Genomic DNA, 16,525 nt, shown 5'->3' with positions numbered 1-16,525 from the left:
TTTCTAGACTTTTATTATGATGATAATTATATAACCATATCAATTATACGGTGGGCTCAAAACATTTTTAAGAACCAATTTGTCCTTTCTGGCACATTGTTTATAGACACTTCAAATAAATTACTCCTCTACACAAAACATTCAATTCATATAAAATAACATTAAAATCAAATAGATTGATGATCATACATTAAAAGGGTATGTAGTTTGTAATTAGTTTACTTAATTTATCTTTCATTGGAAATGATAAATTTGATTCTAATGTTCATTTGAATAAGTTTAATCAATAGAAAATAAAAGAAAAATATCATTTTTTCCTTAATAAAACACGATTAGCCACTCTATTTGGCTCTTAGTTAATTTTGTTTTCTGTGGGAAGGAGTATTAGAGGAACTTTTGGAATAAACAATCATGAGCTCATGCCCTTGAATAATTTCCACTCGGCTTAGGTGTAAACAAGTACTTCTTACTCAAAGCTCAATTAAATAAATAAGTTTCAAACTATAGGGAGTTTTTTAATAAAATAAAAACGTAGGTTTAAGTAAATCCATGGAACTATAGAGGGTGTTAACAATTAGTATTTAAGAACAAGGATTCAGAATATATATAAATTAATAAGAATACTTACCATATTGCACAATTGCTGTTACCAATGTTTCCTTTTGGGCGTTTATTCAATGAACGTTGTCACATAGGCACCACTTCAGCAGTTTTCATCTCATATTCTTTCGTATGCATCGAGAATAGCAAAAGGTGATTTCGATTTCTGTGCAAGCATACCATTTGGGAAAGTTATTTTTAAAATTTTCACCTAGTGGTTAGGCGTTTTCACTGTGTGGTGCCTACTTGTCATAAACAGTTGTAATTATTGGAACGAGATCTGCTCCTCACACTTGGGCACTTCACATGCACATCCACCGTGCATTGGGAACATCTCCCGTGAAAAATAACTTACAAATATGAGAGATGTTCCCAATGCATGGTAGGTTGTGCGTGTGAGACGCCCTATGTGAGGAGCAGACCCAGTACCATTATTATTAATTTTTTCGGTCTTGCAAGCAAATAAAGTATAAGCATTGAATGAAAAAACATAAACGGAACCAAAGACATACATATTATTTGGATTTAACTTTAATGAATCAAGACAAATATCTGCCATATATACTAATGTAAGGGTGTGTGTACAAGTATAGTGTAAAGAACTAAGTCAACATTATATAATTAAATTTAACTTTTACATGCATGTAGACCTGTTCACGGGCCAGGCCAGGTTGGGTTTTGTCTCTTAAGAAATAGAAAATATTGACTCAAACTTGAGACCGACCTGACCATTGGCCTAAATCTTGAACTTGAACCCAGCCCTAAAGGCCTAAAGCTAGACTTGGACAAATATTTTTGAATATTATATAACTCATTTTTCGATACTAATATTATTATTGCATAATATTATGATATACTTTTATTATGTATATCAAATTCGCATCAGGATTATTTGGTAAAACTCAAACCTGACCCGAAAAATAATCGGGCCCAGCATTTGGAGCCCAAATCCGGGCCCTATGGGCGAAAAGGCTTATCCTCTCTACCTCCGTTTGTGGCTCCTCCTACAGAACAGAAAACATTCGGTGTGGTCAGTACTCAGAACTCAGAATGGAAATATTATATAAAATAGTGGGTATCACTAATCACGATCACGGCTGGCTGCTGGCATTCACAACGTCGGAGTTCAACGGTGGAGCTCACTAGCTAGAAGCTCAGGTAAAGATTCTAAAATTTTTTCTCTTTTTTCCGCTCAATCAATATCGACACCGTCGCCGTCTTCTTTTCTTTGGTTACGCTTTTGGATAGAAGGGGAGTTCAATTTGAGAACAGAGGACCATTTTTCCATTTAGGAAGCCGGAATCCACCGTCGACGGGCCCAAATTTGGATAACCACTAGCTCTTCGCACACAGTCTTTCATCCATCCTTTTGCCTTATCCTGGTGACCCAGAAGATGCCCCTGCTATGTCTTTATCAGCTTGGAATCATGACAGCATTACTATAGCTTCAAAATACTCTTTCTCTCTCTCTCTCTCTCTCTCTCTCTCCACTATACATAAAAAAAAAGATCAAGAAGAATCATTAAAAAGGAAACAAATACAGATACAACCTTCCTCTTTTCTGTTGGCTACTTGGATTCTCTTCCCCTGCTTCTAATTTGAATTTTAACATACATGGATTCTAGCCGTCAAATATATTTATTATAAGATCCTTCCTTCACCCTTGCAGAACCCAAATTAATCCGTAACACGGAGGAAAGGAAGACAAAGTATATGTACCGATTGAGACACAGTAGGTTAGAAAAGGTTCTCCTCTGCAGTCCCCAGTGGCCTAGATATCCAGTTCAAGAGAAATGGTTTTGCTGCTTCTGATTTCTTTTCTGAATCCCCCCACCCGGCATTGTGACCAAGTTCCGATTGAATTAGCCTAAATTGGGTGGCGCTTCCTTTGACGGTTCGTTGGGGTTTCAAGAAGAAAGCCTGACTACATCACCATCAGATAACATAATTACAGCCTTTCAATCACAAATCCTCCAATCTTGTTACTTTGGATTGGTATGAAATTAGTTAGGTTCAAGGGTTTAAGGGTTTTGAATTCCATTCTCTAATCGTCTTCGATCGATCGGATTTTTTGTGCGGCACTGCGGAACCCGACTGGCTCTATATATCCATCTATTATTTCAAGGATGAGACCTCAATACCACCCACATCGTCTCCTCCTAGACGTGGAATCCCGGGCACCACCGATCAATGGAAGCAGATCGTTGCATGGGTCTTACTCTTACACCAGTGAAGCAAACTTCGACACCAACATGGTGATCATCCTAGCGGCCTTGCTATGCACACTAATATTCGCTCTCGGATTGAACTCCATACTACGTTGTGCACTAAGATGTGGCCGCCGATTAGCCTTCGAGACACCGGACGAGACAGCTGCACGTTTAGCTGCAACTGGGCTTAAGAAGAAAGCATTGCGCCAGATTCCGGTAGCGGTGTATGGATCGGGATCGGGATCGGGGAAGAGTATTCAGGCCACCGAGTGCCCAATTTGTCTGGGAGACTTTGTTGACGGAGATAAGATACGTGTCTTACCTGAATGCAGCCATGGGTTCCACGTCAAGTGCATAGACACATGGCTCGTGTCACACTCGTCCTGCCCTACTTGCCGGCATTCATTGCTGGACCGCCCAACAACATCTGATGCTCAAGATGCCGATGAACGAGTTAGGCCGCCGGAAGGCGGGTCCGGCCGACAGAGTAGCCTCATAGTAGTCGTAGGCTTGTAGCGCAGCCGAGTTGATGGTGTTGATCGGACTATATATATCCCAATACTATATTTGGTACAGGTTTTTATATTCTTTTTTTAGTTGTTTTGGTTTTTAATTTAATTGAAAGCTAACTTTATGTAAAGAATGTAAAAACAAAGAGCAACACGGCTTTGTAGTATTAATCACTTAGTATTTGCCACTTGTCCAATGCTTAAAAGCTTAATAGTGAAAACAAAACAAAATGAAGGATTTTTACCTATGGAGGTGGGGTTATGTAGTTGATGGGTTGAATTTGATTAATTTGTACATTTACCTGTATATATCTATTAATAAACCATCGCCATGTCTCATGTTTGTACCCTAAAACAAGAAAAACAAAAGGAAATTATGCATATATTCGGTTGTTTAAGGTTAGAATCTTTTCTAAATGGTAAATACACGCATAAGTTGTGTGGTTTGAATATTATTTTGGTGCCATAATATGCATTAATTGGAAAATCATCAGGTACTCGGGAGACTTGCTGGGTCGATTAAAATATGATCAAGCTTGACGAAGTTCACTTTATATCAAGTAGATAAGTTTGGTTTACCAATTTCCAGGTGCATATAACGTTTTTTTTTTTTCTTTTATGGGATGGTTTTTTGAGAGTTCAGGGAATGTTTCTTGTACTCTCCTGTATTTTTTTTTTGGTATTTTTTTAATAAAATTTTAAAATTTGGGGCTTAAGAAAAGTTTGAGCCAGAATTGTATTAACTGACAAGGATCACCAATAATGAATAGAATATAATTAGCCAACTGAGGGTCAATTCTCGCGACCACCAACTTTTTCATTCACTCAGTGTGGTGCTGCACTAATCAAATGGGGAGATCGGTTCACCAAAATACCCGAAAAAAATGTACCGTAAGTCCATAATTGCAAGTTTAGTATACTAGGCTAAAATACGAGCAGCAAGCTTCGTTAGGTTTTAAATTCTCAACTCAATGTGGTGCTTCTCCTTTCAAATCCTTTACTCGCCCCATTCTCCTTTCAAATCCTTCACTGGCCCGATCTGACCCAATGATATCATGCCAACTCAAAGAATAGTTAGTCGGTAAAGAAACAACTGATAATACCAGAAAACTATGATACCAGAAGAGAAGAAAGGCTTTGACCACTCAAAACCCCCCTGTGAATTTTTATGAATACCACTTTAACTTAAATGAGTTGGCATGACGTGGAAGAGGATCCTCTCCTCACATGCCAGTAGAGGTAAAGGCATCAATGAACCAATTCAGATCAAATGCTGAATTGGATGGGTCGCTTGGTCAAGCTGTAAAAGAAAAGTGATTAGAGTGTGTGGGTTGCTTTTTTCAGGGTGGGCACTCTGATGCTTAAATCAACGAATCGGAGTTTGATATTAAAAAAGCTAGAGAGCTAGAGTGTGTGCGAGCAAAACCGCACGTACCTCTTCTATGAAAGGGGATTCCTTTATATAGGCAAGTTGCCGTGAGGCTCATGAAGCGTTGCGAGATCACCGGCCCATCTGATTCGAAGGTGGTTTCATGCTCAGAGGCAAACTCCACATAAGCTGGTAATGCTTATCCAAATGCATCCAAAGCAGGTGGGGTGGTGATCTACTTTGTCGTAGTGGCATCGTGATCCCGGGGGAGCCGGAGACGATAACCCGCTTAAGGAGGAGGTCACCTAGCACATCTGGCAGGTCGCTAAGCAAATTCAAGTCAGGTCGGCGAAAGCACGTTGCCTCTTACACTGACCGGATGTCTTGTGAGGTCATTCGCAGCTTGCTTGTCGATGTCGTCAAGATGGGACCTCCGAGAACTCCATCTTTTCCTCCTCTTTGTAGGTGGCGGGAGCTAAGGGACCTCCGAGAACTCCATCTTTTCCTCCTCCTTGTAGGTGGCGGGAGTTGAGGGACCTCCGAGAACTCCATCTCTTCCTCCTCCTTGTAGGTGGGGGGAGCTGAGGGACTTTCGAGAACTGCATCTTTTCCTCCTCTTCGTAGGCGGCGGGAGCTGAAAGACCTGCGAGAACTGAATCAGAGGTCACGGAGGTACTTTCCCGGTGGGGGCTCTCCGATGCTTAAGTTAGCACTCTTATTGTAGAGAGCTTTGAAGATAATATGAGAGAGCTAGAGAGCAGGGTTACTTCCCTTTCTTTTCCATCCCCTTCCCCTTTGGGGGGTGAGGTCTTTATATACCGGAGTCTTCGCGGGTTAGGTGGGTGAAAAGCCTCCAAACGGTAAGACTCGTCGCATCCGGTCAGAACCGGGGTACGGTGGTGAACTCCTTGAGGTCGTCAGGCTGGCGCTTGTGTCAGGCGGCCAGGTCGGCGCCTGGGTCGGGTTGTCAAGAGGGGTGCCTGCGTCAGTCGGTGGGTCAGCGTTTAGGCCAAGTCGTCAGGTCGGCGCCTGTGTCAGTCGGCGGGACAGTGCCTAGATCAGGTCGTCAAACTGGCGCCTGTGTCAGTCGACGGGTCAGTGTCTAGATCAGGTCGTCAAGCTGGTGCCTTGGCCGGATCATGCGCTAGGCTGGTCCAGGTCACGCAGGCCGTGCACAGTTCGCGCAGGCCACACGCGCGCCGTGCAGTTCGTGCACGCTGCGCAGGCGCGCGTCAGGCCGCGCGCATGTCGCGCCAGGCCGGCCAGACAGGTGCCCGGGTGGGTCACCAACTTCGTAAGTTTGTTGGCTGGGTGTTTTCCTAGTTGTCACGAGGTGCCATGTGTCACAATTTTACTGGAGGGCCAAATCTACCCTCATCAATAGCCCCCCACTCCCGAGCTAATAGTAACTCAGCGAAGGGAGTATATTTCTTTTGGCCCGTAAGTCGATGAGCTAGTAAGTGCTGATCCAATTACTAGTATGGCCCGTAGGCTTTGGGAGCGACTCGTAGTCTATTCTTTTTTGACTTTGCCCGTGCCGGAGAGGCGACCAGGTCTTGAGCAGCAATGTGGCCCGTAGGATTTTGGGAGCGACTCGTAGTCTACTCTCTTTTTTTTTTTACTTTTGCCCATGCCGGAGAGGCGACTGGGTCTTAAGCAGTAATGTGGCCCGTAGGCTTTTGGGAGCGACTCGTAGTCTACTCTTTTTTTTACTTTTGCCCGTGCCGGAGAGGTGACCAGGTCTTAAGCAGTAATGTGGCCCGTAGGCTTTTGGGAGTGACTCGTAGTCTACTCTTTTTTGACTTTTGCCCATGCCGGAGAGGCGATCGGGTCTTAAGCAGTAATGTGCCCCGTAGGCTTTTGGGAGCAACTCGTAGTCTACTCTTTTTTGACTTTTGCCCGTGCCGGAGAGGCAACCGAGTCTTAAGTAGTGAGGTGGCCCGTAGGCTTGGCCTGCATCAGCTTCGTAATGCTGGTCACCTACTCCTACAAGAAGCTACTAGGGGCTCGACCTTCGGGGGAAACACCACTAACTTTAGGTTGTCAGCTCACACGGGAGCCTTGGAAGGCTCGACCAGTAAGGGCGCCTATGTAGTCAGTTGGCCGCCAACTCCCACGGAAGCCACGAAGAGCTCATCTTTGTAGGGGGACCTTGCGGAGAGGACTGATGTGGCATTATCTGAATTGAAAGTAAGGTTGGTAGAGCTACTTAGTCTGTTAGCTCCCTGCATAGTCTCTGAGTTCATAAAAAATGTAAACTATAAAGCGATAGCTTCGATTTCTAAAAAGTGAGGACTTAGTTTTGGCAAGATGAGAACTAAGCTTTGGTAGGATGAGAACTTAGCTTTTTGTAACGGGATCCCACAGACGACGCCAATTGATGTAACCGTTTTCGGCCATGTACCAATGTTTTGTGATGTAAAATTTTTTGGCAAAGTACCTCGTTATTCGACCCTGTGGTGGCGTACCTTAGTGACGAGCTACTTGGTGGCGAACTGCCTGGTGGCGAACTGCTTTGGTGGCGAACTGCCTGGTGGCGAACTGCTTGGGGGCGAACTGCCTTGGTGGCGAACTGCCTGGGGGCGAAATGCCTGGTGGCGAACTGCCTGGGGGCGAACTGCCTTGGTGGCGAACTGCCTGGGGGTGAACTGCCTTGGTGGCGAACTGCCTTGGTGGCGAACTACCTGGGGGCGAACTGCCTTGGTGGCGAACTGCCTGGGGGCGAACTGCCTCGGGGCGAACTCCTTGGTGGCGAACTGCCTGGGGGCGAATTGCCTTGGTGGCGAACTGCCTGGGGGCGAATTGCCTTGGTGGCGAATTGCCTTGGTGGCGAATTGCCTTGGTGGCGAACTGCCTGGGGGCGAACTGCCTGGTGGAGAACTCCCTGGTGGCGAACTGCCTGGGGGCGAACTGCCTTGGTGGCGAACTGCCTAGGAGCGAACTGCCTTGGTGGCGAACTGCCTGGGGGCGAACTGCCTTGGTGGTGAACTGCCTGGGGGCGAACTCCCTACTAGGCAGTCGATGCCTTAGAGAATGTTGGAGCTCCCTGGTGCGGCGCAATCTGACTGCCCTCAGCATGAGGTGGTCTTCTTTCCTTTGTAGGCTGCGGGAGATGAGGGACCTGCAAGAACTTCATCTTTTCCTCCTCTTTGTAGGTGGCGGGAGCTGAGAGACCTGCGAGAACTCCATCTTTTCCTCCTCTTTGTAGGTGGCGGGAGCTAAGGGACCTCCGAGAACTCCATATTTTCCTCCTCCTTGTAGGTGGCGGGAGTTGAGGGACCTCCGAGAACTCCATCTCTTCCTCCTCCTTGTAGGTGGAGGCAGTTGAGGGACCTCCGAGAACTCCATCGCCCCCAGGCAATTCGCCACCAAGGCAGTTCGCCACTAGGGAGTTCGCCCCCAGGCAGTTCGCCACTAGGGAGTTCGCCCCCAGGCAGTTCGCCACCAAGGCAGTTCGCCCCCAGGCAGTTCGCCACCAAGGAAGTTCGCCACCAAAGCAGTTCGCCCCCAGGCAGTTCGCCACCAGGGAGTTCGCTACCAGGCAGTTCGCCCACAGGCAGTTCGCCACCAGGGAGTTCGCCACCAGGCAGTTCGCCCCCAGGCAGTTCGCCACCAAGGCAATTCGCCCCCAGGCAGTTCGCCACCAAGGCAATTCGCCCCCAGGCAGTTCGCCACCAGGGAGTTCGCCCCCAGGCAGTTCGCCACCAAGGCAGTTCGCCCCCAGGCAGTTCGCCACCAAGGCAGTTCGCCACCAGGCAGTTTGCCACCAAGTAGCTCGTCACTAAGGTACGCCACCACCGGGTCGAATAACGAGGTACTTTGCCAAAAAATTTTACATCACAAAACATTGGTACGTAGCCGAAAACGGTTACATCAGGTTCGATTTTGGAAACCATGGTTTTAGCCCAACAGCGGGAGAATCTGATATTTTTCAGGCTAAATCATGAGAAGCAGAAGTATAATCACCGTGTCTATATTTAATATTTAATTTATTAAATATAAGTTTAAAAAATTATTATTTTAATTGGTTTAATTTTATTTCATTGCATCTTAATATGATCTGAGTGATTGGAATATGACTTGAAATTCCAAAATCCAATCGGATTTCAGATGGATTTAATATTTTATTAATGGAATCCTAAATTTGAAACCGAAGCCTAATTTCTTGCACGGTTTGAATTATTTTGGGGAGTGTGATTTTTGAGTTTGGATATATATATATATATATACATCGCGCATCATAGGACCCACCATATGTTATTTTTTTATTTGATTGATTGATGTAAAAGAATTTTAGAGGGAGTCCGGAACGTTATTCTCAGTTTCTCACAACAATTATGTGAGCTTGAATTGATGTAAGGACAAATTTTACGAGAATCAAATCGAGATTAATCCAAAACATATTGAGGATGGAGAAAGATCTCTTGTCATGTGACAATGTATCCGGATGAAGTAGGATCTATTATTTTCCAATATGGCCATATTTCCTTAATTCCATCTCATTCAATCTGATGATGACTTCTACGGCAGGTGGGCTTCTTCACCAGTAGAAGTGAGTCCTACCCAACCAACATATATGTAAAAAAAAAAAAAAATTGTAATGTGGCTCCACGTGTGATAATTACTAATTAGTGATGATGGAAGGGCACAAATTAAGTGCATATGGAAGAGGGAACAGTTGAGTGAAGAAAAAGTTGCTGTCTTATGTCTAAGCACAACGACACATCTTAATTATAATTAGTTAACAGTCCAAATCAGAACAGATGGGCTCTATGTGTGTACCTAATGCAAACGAACTTACGTGGGCGTAGGCAGAACTAAGAAGAAGAAAGTAACAAGCAAAGCAAACATAGATATGATTCTATGGACTGAGGAACAAAACAGACAGCTAAGCCTCTAACTATATGGGACACAAAATAGAAGCATATTCTTTTCACTTGGATAACAGCGCGGAGAGATTGTTGGCTAAGGATGCGACGGTGGTAGGAGACACTCCACTGCTCCCACCCAGATACCATTTCTTGATCATCTCCACAACATTGCCGTTCTCCACTTTGATCTTCGCCTCCTCTTTTCCTTCTGTTGAAAACGATATCTGTCATGCATACACGAAGCTATGCGTTAGTAGCATTTATATAACGAATGCCAAACATACTCTCTGGTAATTGAACTCGCATATGCATCTCATCTATATCATGGTTCTAAAAACTGATGTGGAACCTGTTCTGGCCATCAGTTTTTGGGTCGATTTAATTATTCAGTTCGAATGAGTGGTCAATTCTAATTTAAAAAATAAAAATAATTAAAATCTAAAAAATGGTTAAAAAATATTGAACAGATCGATAATTCGACTGCCCGGATGAATGAATTACTGATTAATTCAATGATTTTTGGTCAAACACTAGTTTTACAGTAAAATGGAATTGATTGACTGAACAATTGAACGGTCTGATTGTCTGGATCAACTGCAATTCAAAAACATAGCTAGTGTTTTAAATAATTTTTAATTCATTACCAAACCAACTTCATGTGTAAAGACGAAAACACCCTTATTAAAAGCATTAATGGTTAGAGAATGTTAGATGATTGATGAGATCCTCTAAGCTAAGCTGATGAGTCATTAGTATGGGCGTATGGAGATGAATAATTATTGATTAGTTACCTCAGCAGTACCAGTAGCAGGGGAAGCAGCAGGAAAAGTGTAAGTGATAACAGAGTGTTTCTTGAAATATTTGGATTGGAAGAATTGGATGATGTTTTCAAGAGCTTCCTCCTCTTCCTCCTCGTACTTGTCAACCGCTGCTAATCGATCCCTCACAGCACTCTCTATCTGCACCCCGTACTGTGATCCCTTGATCTCCTTGATTACCACGACTCTCACAATTTTCTCCACCGGAGCTGCAAATGCATCCATGATCCATCCTATGGGTTAATAATGGAAATAATATATAATATAACCAGAAATCCCCACTGCACTTACCTGAAATCAGGGCTTCAAAGAAGTCATCGTTCTGGGCGAGTTCATTTCCTGATTTGCCCTTCCATTGCTGTAAATGAGCCACAACCTCGGGTTCCAAATAAACCCCAATTGCAGTAAACTTGATTTGAAGGAAATGTATCTCAATGTCCGTAATGCCTGCCACCCACAACCACAAATCAAAACGCCCAACTTTTGTAATCTAAACTGTAAACCCATCAAGTTCAAACCAACCTGTTTGGGATACCTAACGCCCTCTATTCTCTAACCTGTACTCTAAAATGTTAAAAATGGTCGTAGTACTATTATTATTATTATTATTATTATTATTATTAACAATATAGAAATATAAAGCAAGGGTAAGGGGTGGGGGCGAGAGACCAGTTCCACCTAAACAAAGTTTTCAGATTTGTGTGGAAATTAGGAAAAATTTATTTTCCTGAATATTATCTATCCCATTAAGTGATATTCATTTTTCAGGTGGAAAAAATTCTCCATTTTAATAATGGATTTTTATGACTAAAATGGTTATTGTCTTATTTATCCTGTAAATAAAAGAACATGGGTAAATACATTTACTCAGATAAATGTTTCCTTACCAAAAAGCGAACGGGGCCTTAATGTTTACAATTACCGATCAATTTATGGGATAAAAATAAAAGAAAAGAATAAGATGTGCAGAAACGAAGGAAAAGGTCTATGTATTTGGTTCCGTGAGTGTTTATGGATAGACCGTTTATTTGTACTTTTTCACTTTAAACGTTTCATGTTTTGTTGTTTGGTTAGGCTTCACTTTAAGCATTTTTTACTCTCCGCCTCAAATTAATACCCATTAAAGTGTGTCACATCAATATTTGGTTTCAATAAATGCTGAGGCATTGGAAGAAACAAGAATTTGACACTTCCCTAAATGCCCCATGCACAAAAGTCAAAGTGTTTCAGTTTTTTACCATTTATTTGATGAAGGGTGAAACCAAAAAATTGTTTCATTATACTTCATATTACAATAAATACAAATGTCTATGTTATATTGATATAGTGTTTTTTCAATAAACACCTACAAAACCAAACACAGCCGAAATGAATACATAATTTTTACATGATTGGACTGAGCTCATCTTGGCCCAAGCCCATGAAAAACCAAGAATCGCAAAAACCCATTATTCAATTTTCCACTAGCATTTCTCATATTAGGTCGGGGCTATATTGAAGATTCAGGCAATCAACTGATTTGAAGTGCTCCACATGAACTATTTAAAAAAGCTGAAGTGGACGTGCTCCGATCTGCTACCTATACCTACCAACAAGACACTATAGCCGCACATTAGTGTCTTGTGGATAGCATCGGTAGCATATCTAGACTCAGAGACAGTCCTCCCCTGAAAAACATCCTTGTAGGTAGGGGTGTCGATTGGATTGTCCATTCAGTCCAATGTGAGTCCATTATAAATGGGCTAGGTTCAAATCAATTCAATGAATAAGTTGGACCATAGTTTTTAAAACTGACCTGGTGATTGAACCGGTCAGAGGTTTGGTTATTGGGTCAAACGGTTTGATCGTTCAAATTGAACCCTTGGCCTGTTTTGATAAAAAAATAAAAAGAAAATCAAAAAAATAAAAACGGTCAAAACCGTTCGAACGGTTAACCGCCCAATTCGGCGGTTCACTGGCCAAAATCAACGGTTTTGGGGGGAAATCCGGTTTTGGGGGAAAATAGAACCAGTCACCTGACCAATTCTCGGCTTTTCCGATCTGACTATCCGGTCCGATCTGATTTTGAAACCCATGATTTAGACCATTTTAGACCAGTCCAATTCAATGTTTGGACCATCCAATTTGTTCAAATTCATTTGATTTTAGATTGGTTTTAACTCAAACCCGGTCCATTGACACCTATATTCTTATCCTATATCAATGGGTCAGATATTGGCTTAATTCAACCAAATCCAATATAAATTTATTACAAATGGACCAGGTCCAATCCAATCTAATAAATATTTTGGACTAGATCGATCTAATCTACTATGTCTTTTGGTTCCATTCAATCCGTTCAAATTAATTTTGGACCGGACAGAATTGAATCCAAAACCGGTCCATGAACAGCCTTACTTGTAGGCTTGTATAAGTTATATCAAGAGAGAGTTCTCTTATTGCAAGTTTCTAAAAAAGAATAATTGTTTTCGAAAACAAATGTTTTTTAAACAAAAACCTCTTTTTTACTTACAAACTGCACATCGGAAATATCAGTTATGTAAAATACAATTACAACCAATGTTCCTAATGTGCCACTAGGTCTGGGTGAACGTGGCTACCAATATGTTGTGGATTTGTGATCAGCATATCCGACCTATCCACAAATTGTTTTCACATCTCTACTCGCAAGAAAACTTTTTTCTCGTCTATTTCTGTTTTTTTTATTTTTTTTATTTTTGCAAACCTATCCACAAGAATAGAGAAGCAATTGGATCGGATCAGATTCGACTAAGGGTATATCTGAATCCAATCCGACACTGTTCATGATAGATTTGATTCGATCGGATTTAATAGGTAAATATTTTTTTAATTATTTTCATCATATATACATGTTTTTATAAAAAATAAATAATATAACAAATTTATAAAAATATAAATAATAACATATATATGTATTATATATATATATATATATATATATATATATATATTTATATAAATAAATATAAACATATATCGGATTGGATCTTCTCAGATCAGATAGTAGCGATCTGAATCCGATCCAATTTCCGATCGAATATTATTATCCGATCCAATTTGAATATCTGAATACGGGTGACCTGAATTCGACCAAATAGGATCGGACTGGATCATGATCCGATCCATTTGCACCCCCACAAGAAACTATTGCCTTGTATTGTGGAGGAGATTTGGAGTGGCCATGTCATTTAAAAATACAAAAAAAAAATAAGGGTGTGGCCTTATCAATGCATAGGACCATTTCTTTTTGCAAAAGAAAAAGAGTAAAGTTTTTTACCAGTATGACATGAGTCAACCTATATCCATATATTAAAATGGAATGTTTGCTTTCTAGTTTCTTCTCAAACGCATTTATCTATTTTATGGTTTATTTATTTTTTTATTTTAAAATTTAATAAAATAATTCAAGTGGCCAATCACCTTTAAGACTTTTAACTCTTCTCATACTCCCTCCCTCCCTCCCTCTCTCTCTCTCTCTCCTTTCCATTACTCCATTAAATTATTAAAATTCATTAACTTTGTCTATATCTAATGCTTAATTTTTTTTTATACATTAGATATATTTACATTAAGTTGTAACTATTAATAAAGATTGATTATATTGACATAGAGATATTCAATGATATATTATTAGGCTAAATAATCCACTTCAATTCAAAATATAGTTAATTAATAAAGTAATTTGCATTTTAGAATAAATATTATTTATTTCACCTAACAAATAAAAGGACTATTTGTAGAATAGTCTAGGTTGGACAAGTCAAATTGTGACACATCATTCATCTATATATGTGGATATAAAAACTATCTGTTTTTTATTTTTTATAAATATAAGAGCCAAAAATTGAAATCTGAGGCCAACAGTTGAGGTTTTTCTTATATAGTGGGACTACAAAGATCACAATATGTTATCCAAAATTTAAAAAAAAAAGATCATTCCCAATCAAATAATCGAGCACAAAGTTAAATCATCGAAAAGCTATATATGATACTTTTTAAAAGTTGTTTGGCAAAATAAATAAAAGGGTATTTTGGCAAATTCAATGTCTTTTTAAAAGGGAAAGGGAAATGAGGTATTGTACTTTTTTTTTTAACTTATGGGAGGTCTAGTTAGGATCAAAACACAAAGGCCATTAATAGAATTGTTATAATAAGATGTTTTTTATAATTTTACCTAAACATAATACAAATACAACAAATGACCAATAAAAAATAATACAAATTTACCTAGAACATAGAAGACTGGACACTCTCCCTAGAGCGCAACTTAATTCTAGTGTGATAAAATAAATATAACCCAAAAAATAATAATTAAATTGGATTTCGACGATTTGCTTAATTGGAAATTGGAAATGTCATAGAGCTCGATCCTCAATTTTACTTATAAAATAAAGACCATACGGATGCTGACTAATTATAAAGGTTTTTTTTTTTTATAATTTGGATCCACTAATTCTCTGATGTGTTAAAAATCAACTTCATGTTAAGCCTCCAATTGAATAGTATCCTTCGTTTCCCAAAATCTATTCTGAATCTTATATAAAAAAAAAAAAAAATCCATTCTGAATGCTGATGTTGTGATTTCTCCAAAAAAAAATGACGATGGTGTGAACTTCCAAAAAAGTGGGTTCAGATTATTTTCTGGAACTGATATGATCTTTCAGTTGGATGTTTCTCTTGTGTTTCTACTTTCTACTTTCTACTTTCTGCAATAAATCCGTAGAAAGACGATTTGGGTTTCACCTGGTCCGTCTGATTTAGATGGTTGTAAGAATTAATTAGTAGCAGGAGAAGCGACAAGTTCTGGTGTAGAGTGGATTACCGTGCCCCAGCAGAGAGAGTGGCTTGGATGTCGATATCTCGGGTAGAAATGGTATCTCATCAACCATCACGGTTTCATTGCCCACTGCATATATACAGGATGAATTCAAGCAAAGCCCGTGAGCAAAGAGGAATAACAAATACAAAATAGACAGATTTCATCTCATTAGCTCAGCAAGTGATCAGAGTGTGAGAGTGTAAGACTGTGACAATGGACAGGCGTGAGCGTGATTAGTGATTACTACTGCTGCACTAATTAATCAATCAAGATTGAAGATGGCGTCGATGACGGGACGGAGGCTGCCGTGTCCGACCACATTCCGTCCCATCTTCAACGTGCCCACGCGAGAGAGATGGTTATTTCTTCTTTTCTTTCTTTGGAGTTTGGAGCTTTGGGCGAGAGAGAGAGAGACTTACTTGTTGCTGTTGAAGAAGATTGTTATTTCTTCTTGTCGGTTCTTCGTTTGGAGTTTTGGGCGAAAGAGGAGGAAAGGTAAAAATGGAAATAGAGATAGAATGGAAGGCCAGTTCTCTGGAGGGTTGCTGGGTTGAGGGAGATATTTAATATGTTCCAACTAACACACTCTCCTGCCTGCCCTCTCCGGTGCCCTGGTGCTGGTGGTAGGTAGCTAGTGCAGGAAGTTGCGATTTATCTCATTTTCTTCTATTTTGACTGCTAATTTTTTATTCCCATATTACCCTTATTCGATCTTAAAATTTCAAAAAAGTTGTGGTCTGTTGGAGCTTGAGGCTGGTAGTTAGGTCGAGCAACCACAACTTCAGCATATAATTATGGATTTTCCTACCCTTTTCCTTCAAACCAAACACAGCCTAAATAACCCAGCATATGTGCATATGATATGATTATCGTACAAATTTGTAAATATGCTTATCATATATACAATGGTTTCGAATAACAAGATTCATATATTTTAAGAGGGTATATATTCTTTGGTGCAAATTATTTTTGTTGTTGTTAGTTTCAAAAATAAATTAAAATCATATTTTTGAAAACAAATTGTTTCTTAAAAACAAGTTGATGAGGGCAGATTTGGCCCTCTAGTGAAATTGTGACACGTGGCACCTCGTGACAACTAGGAAAACACCCAGCCAACAAATTTACGAAGTTGGTGACCCACCCAGGCACCAGTCTGGTCGGCCTGGCGTGACCTACGCGAGGCCTGCGCGAACTACGCGCGGCCTAGCGCGCGTCCTACGTGAACTGCGCACGGCCTGCGCGACCTGGCCAACCTGGACGAGCCTAACGCATGATCCGGCGGCCAAGGCGCCCGCCGACGAACCTGGC

General features: G+C 40.8%; 1 protein-coding gene and 1 pseudogene across 5 annotated transcripts; one reads left to right on the top strand and one right to left on the bottom strand.

Moving 5' to 3' along the window:
- The first annotated feature begins 1,576 nt into the window (after positions 1 to 1,576).
- On the top strand, positions 1,577 to 3,567 carry LOC148868034 (RING-H2 finger protein ATL74 pseudogene; annotated as a pseudogene). Of its 3 annotated transcripts, none has more exons than XR_016108360.1 (2): positions 1,577 to 1,758; positions 2,270 to 3,567. The product of XR_016108360.1 is annotated as an RING-H2 finger protein ATL74 pseudogene, transcript variant X2 (transcript). The 3 variants fall into 3 exon arrangements; XR_016108361.1 differs by having other exon boundaries at positions 1,579 to 1,758; positions 1,893 to 3,567; XR_016108359.1 differs by having other exon boundaries at positions 1,620 to 1,758; positions 2,726 to 3,567.
- Positions 3,568 to 9,371: 5,804 nt separating this feature from the next.
- LOC148868033 (chalcone isomerase-like protein 2) lies at positions 9,372 to 15,858 on the bottom strand. 2 transcript variants are annotated; one of them, XM_088969140.1, is made up of 5 exons: positions 15,637 to 15,858; positions 15,221 to 15,304; positions 10,669 to 10,824; positions 10,351 to 10,586; positions 9,372 to 9,783 (listed from the first exon to the last, which is right to left on the bottom strand). In XM_088969140.1, coding segments are annotated over exons 1-5 (639 nt in total). In that variant the 5' UTR covers positions 15,638 to 15,858; the 3' UTR covers positions 9,372 to 9,621. The 2 variants fall into 2 exon arrangements, with proteins under 2 accessions (XP_088825266.1, XP_088825267.1); XM_088969141.1 differs by lacking the exon at positions 15,637 to 15,858 and adding an exon at positions 15,462 to 15,634.
- Between the last annotated feature and the right edge of the window lie 667 nt (positions 15,859 to 16,525).

The sequence above is a fragment of the Nelumbo lutea genome, chromosome 2 (assembly GCF_056320005.1).
Source record: "Nelumbo lutea isolate HS-2025 chromosome 2, American lotus-T2T, whole genome shotgun sequence".
Classification (NCBI taxonomy): domain Eukaryota; kingdom Viridiplantae; phylum Streptophyta; class Magnoliopsida; order Proteales; family Nelumbonaceae; genus Nelumbo; species Nelumbo lutea.
Note: the sequence above shows the minus strand (reverse complement) of the source record. Positions and strands in the feature narration are given on the sequence as shown.

Bases quoted from the DNA above. Each gene is read 5' to 3' on its own strand.
- LOC148868033 (XM_088969140.1), bottom strand. The intron at 10,825-15,220 runs GTAATCCACTCT...TGTGGGTGGCAG, and splicing joins ACTCTCTCTGCTGGGGCACG to GCATTACGGACATTGAGATA. The intron at 9,784-10,350 runs GTAACTAATCAA...TATGCATGACAG, and splicing joins CTGCTACTGGTACTGCTGAG to ATATCGTTTTCAACAGAAGG.